This window comes from Gavialis gangeticus, unplaced genomic scaffold, assembly GCF_001723915.1.
Source record: "Gavialis gangeticus isolate Ggan-Ray unplaced genomic scaffold, GavGan_comp1, whole genome shotgun sequence".
NCBI classification, from domain to species: Eukaryota; Metazoa; Chordata; order Crocodylia; family Gavialidae; genus Gavialis; species Gavialis gangeticus.
This window is the reverse complement of record NW_017728996.1, coordinates 31883055-31887945: the sequence shown is the minus strand read 5'-3', so window position 1 is coordinate 31887945 and position 4891 is coordinate 31883055. Positions and strand designations below refer to the sequence as shown.

At 48.1% G+C, this 4891-nt stretch overlaps 1 protein-coding gene across 4 annotated transcripts in view; it reads left to right on the top strand.

Annotated features, from left to right (window-relative positions):
• Positions 1 to 4891, top strand: part of CCPG1 (cell cycle progression 1) — a 61708-nt gene that overhangs the window by 8437 nt on the left and 48380 nt on the right. For 3 of the 4 annotated variants that reach the window (XM_019504251.1, XM_019504250.1, XM_019504248.1), the window contains exon 3: positions 876 to 926. The exons of the other annotated variant lie outside the window; for it this stretch is intronic. In XM_019504251.1, the coding sequence (XP_019359796.1) occupies positions 917 to 926 (10 nt within the window). In that variant the 5' untranslated portion in view covers positions 876 to 916. The remainder of the gene's footprint in view (positions 1 to 875; positions 927 to 4891) is intronic. 4 annotated transcript variants of the gene reach the window in all.

Below are 4891 nucleotides of genomic sequence, written 5' to 3'. Positions count from 1 at the left end.
GTTTGCAAATCAGTAAAGCATATATGTACTCTCTCTTGCACTTCCTAGAGATAATCGCCTGAAAAACATTAATTGCAACTTTGAAACTGCCAAGCTTGCTTTATATTGTATTGTTACTAAAGAATTTTATGAAACAGTGAATTTTGAGAAATGGAAAAGTAAAGCACTGGAAAATTTTCTGCCCCACATCTCTGCTAAAAAAACAGTTAAATAAACTACCTTTCAAGATAACCAGCAACTTGCCAGCATAAGCAACAGAATGTTTAAAAACAGTGGTGCTTAAGCTTCTGTCCTCATGAGCTAGATGAGTGACATGGATTGGTCCACCGGCCAGATCCAGTGTTGGTCAGCCTGTGTGCGTGCTGGTCTGACCCTTCTACTCCCAGATCTGGTGATGTTACTGGCCCAACCCCACATTCCCAACTCTAGCTGCAGAGCAACCTGTGCACTGGCATCTGGCCATGTGCTAGCCCAACTCTGTTCTTTCAGTTGCAGCCATGTGGTGGCCTAACCTCATATGCCAAGAACTGGCTGCACACCAGCTCAGCCCCATATGCTTGGATCCAGTGGCAGAATGATCCCACTCACCAGTGCTATTTAGTACACAGAACCATGTCATGTAGCCCTTGGGGATCCCTACAGGAATAATAATTTGGTAAGCGGTAATTAATACTGCCACTGCTTCCCTGCCATCAACTTTCTAGACCCAGGGGAAGATACATTGGCAGGATGACACATCTCTGGAGGCTGATCACCCCCACTTAAAAAGAATTAAAGCACCATAAGCTTTGTTATGGTCAAGAAAAAGCTAATGTGAATGGAAATTGAGGAGTCTTCATAAATATATCTTCATGTTAACCTTGGTGTTCTGGCAGGTTACTGTTACAAAGAGGAATAAAGTTACAGGAGAGATCCCATGACCCAAGGTATCAACACCATCAGAATTAAGAGACGTTGAACTCAGTGAGAACATGCCTGTTTATTTTAGTGGCTTTGGGGAAGGCTTTCTTTTGTAAGAGACTTCTCTGTATTATTTGTCCTGTATTAATGTCATAGAGGCCCAGCCATGGACCAAAACGGAACTGTGTTAAGACTGACCAAGCATAGAACAAAAAGACAGTTGCTTCCCCAAAGAGTATATAATATGTTTATAAGGCAGTGTTTCTCAACCACGTTTCACAGCACCCTAGGGTGCCTTGAAATCTTTTTAAGGGTGCCTCAGGGTGCTAGTGCCATGCAGTGTTAGCACTGTTAGGTGTGCAGACATAATGCACAAGATAAACCCAGAGATTTCTAACGGAAATCCACGGTATTAAAACTATTCTGTCTTGTTGTAGGCATCCTGAGTTCTTTGCAACAGAAGACTTGCTCTATTATTTTTCTGTAATCAAAGAAACAAGTCAAAATGAAGAGTTAGCATTTTCTGGGGGGTGCCTTGAGTCTAAAAAGGTTAAGAACCAGTGGTAAAATGGAAGAGGAAATGAGTGGATACAGATGGGGAAGTGCAAGCAAACAGTTTGAATGGTTATAAGCTGGGTACATCTTCATTTTTATGGCTGAAGAAAAAGATAGTGCAGTGATTGATGCACAAGATGGTGGAAGCCTAGACAAGAGTTTTAGCTAGGTGGGTGGATGGGGAAAGTCATATTTTTAGGTCAGTGTGACTGACCCGCAGCACATGTGCTGCATGTGGCACGGGCAGCCTGTGTGTAGATTTGAGGAGGGGATAGGCCATACAGTGGGAGACACAGCAGAAAACAGAGTATTAGATCAGCAGGGATCCTGGTTTTTCCTGATATAAAAAAATTGCAAATTCTCTGATAAAACCCCCCAAATCCACAATTTAAAATGAAAAGCCCCTCACTCCCTCCCACAGCCCTGCCGGGGGTGGCTCCCAGATGCCACAGCTATAGGGCTAAGGACACAGGTCTGCTGCCCCCGGCAGGAGGCAGCAGCAGCTGCAGCAGAGTGCATGCACTGCCGGGGGGGCAGGGGAGACATGCCCCCCAGATCTATGCGTGGGGTGGGTGTGGGCTGCCTGCTGCGGGCTTAGCCTCCTGCCCTCCCCCAGGGCTTCTGCAGCCTAGTGAGTGCAACCTGGTGCTGTGGGGCAGAGTGGGGCCACACAGGGCTCTCCTTGCCGCTGCAAGCTCCATGCTTCCTTGGCGATGCGTCCACTTGGCACAACCCCACGCTGCCGCCCCCACTGCAGCTGTGTGGACAGGAGATGTATTGAGTGTGGAGCTCACAGTGGCAACGAGTTGCCCTGTATCACCCTGCTTTGCCGTTCATCCCTGGGTTGTACCCACCAGGGTGCAGAGGCTTCAGGAGAGGGCAGCAGGGTGGGAGTCCAAGCCTGCAGTGGGCAGCCTGTGCCTGCCCCCGCTCACAGATCTGATGGGCATGGGTCCCCTCTGCCCCCAGGAGTGTGTGCAGTGGCAGGGAGCTGGCTTTGCCCTCTCAGACCTGCCACGCACAGCCTTGTCCCGCTCCCTGCCAGGGCCCTGCAGCCATGCATTATGGCCCTGGGTCCCAGCCCCATGCACCACTTGGCTGGACAGCAGCCCCAGCCCTGCTCAACTCCCTTCCTATGGGGGCCTCAATTCCCACCTCCTCCTCCCCACTTACTTTCGGGAGCTGCTATTCAAACTGCCTGGTGGCCATGTACATGTGTATGTTCGCACATGCATGTGCCCCTCTGCCACTCCCTCCCAGCCCCTTGCAGAGAGCTCTTTGCAAAACTACAAAACCTGCGGGTTTCTCTGGTAAAATGACAAATCCGCGCTTTTGTCTAGTAAAGGGTTAAATCAGCGGTTTTTCTCCTTTTCTTGCATGGGAAAGGGAAAACCCAGATCCCTGCAGATCAGACAGGGAGCATAGGGCAGGAAACAAAGCAGAGCATCAAATTGGGCAAGGGAAAGGGTTTGGAGTGGCACTTTGGGAAGGCGCAGGGCTAATTTGTGGTGTATCTGTCAAAAAAGTTGCTCCCCTCCCCCAACTGTTTTAGAATAATTCTATGTAGGTTTTTCTCTAAGACTTAAATAGCTTGGGTATGAAGAATTGATGACATCCAGGTTATTGTGCCACCACATGACAGGCAGGACGATGGTAGTATTCACAGTGTTTTAAGAAAGAAGGCAGCAGCAATGATATTGGGAGGGTAAAGTTTACTGTCTGTGATTTCAGTGTTTACCGTGGATTTCCTATCTGGATATGACCCCTCAATGCCACTGCAATGTGAAGGTTAAATAATAATAATAGATTTCATATTAACTGGCTGTGATGAATAAAAGCCTGGACTAGACAGGTTTCCTACATGTCCATAGGTTTGAATTGCTAAAATATATAATGTAAACTGTTGTATTCTGTTACTAAGAAGGGTATTTTATCTGAAGTTGCACTGACATTTTACTGTTGTTACAGGTAATACTAGAAATTACTGTAAATTAACTAGAAGGGGAAAATACTCTTTTTCAGTTAATGCATGCATGTTTCACAGTACTCTGTAGCAGTAGGTGAGAGGAGAGCACTTTTAAAATAGGAGAATACTGGTTTGACACCACAAAAGGACTGATTGGGTTGAGGATAAGCTGGTGTATGATGTGAAATTTTTCAGTTCATTTTTTGAAATTCACTAAATGTTTCCATTTTAAGTTCTTTTGTATCAAAAAAGACCCACTTGTAGGTGTGATAGATGGCCATCTGCCTGCTTCGGCTCAAGACCTCTAGTTTTATACAGACTGTATTTACTTGAATCCAGGACAAGGTTTTTCTCCTTAACAAATGTGGTGGTGGGGAGCCTCATTTTAGGTTCTAGTACTCTGGTTTGGCTCTTGGATGTGGGCTGAAGCTGGAGCTGAGTCACTGCATGCCCAGGCCAGAATAGATCATTTGGCAGGTGAGGAGGGAGTATGGCTGGAGGGAGGATGAGGTAGACTGCAGGCTTTGTAGAAGGGAACCTGCAGCCTGTCCCCCCCCAACCTCCTCCATGCCTTGCCCCTGTGCCTGCCCCCTCCAGCTTTACCTTCTGTTCTAGCTCTGGTCTGTCTGGTCCCAACCAGCTCTGCTGGGAGCTGCTGCCACTTTTCCCTAGGTGGGCTGGGGCCACTGTGCTGCAGACTGCCTTGGAGGAGCTGAGTTGCAGCAGAAGGTAAGGTGGGAGAGGGCAGGAAGTGGGGGAGGCAGGCTGTACTGGGGGGCAAAGGGTGAGTGATAGGCTACAGGGGGAGCAGAGGGTTGGGGAGGCAGGGAGCTGTGCGGGGTAGACGGGCACAGGGGCAAGGGGTGGGGGGCAGGCACAAACAGGGACAGGGTACAAGCATGGGGGGTACATGGGTGGGGGACAAAAGGTGAAGGAACAAGTGGTAGGGGGATGAATTTAAGACAGCCTTCTACTAATTAGATTATATACATGGCAAATTATAACAAACACATTTATAATTTTCCATGTATAGAATCTAGTTTTTGAGGTGTTGTCTTAAAAATTCAGAGTTGTCTTGGATTTGGGTAGGTATGGTAAATACTTTTATAATGTACATTTCTCTTTAAAACACTTATTTTGAGAATAATATTCATGAAGTTTGACTAATTAACTGATCTATTACTAGGTTATTTTGTTTGGTTTGCTTAACATAAGGCAAGAGATGATCTGAGAAGGGTGCGGGGCCCAGGGCCAATCAACCTGTGCAGGCCTCTGTGCCCGGACACAAGGAAGCTGGCGGCAGATTTGGTGGCAGGGGATAGGGAATGCAGAGAGGGGTTGGGGGGTGGATGTGAAGCTGGCGGGAGTGTGGAGTCACTGAGCCACTCTGCCTGGCCCCCCAAAGTGAGGGGTCTGGGGCAGTTGTCCCGATTCCTCCCCCCCCCCCCCCCCCCCCCCCCCCCCCCCCCC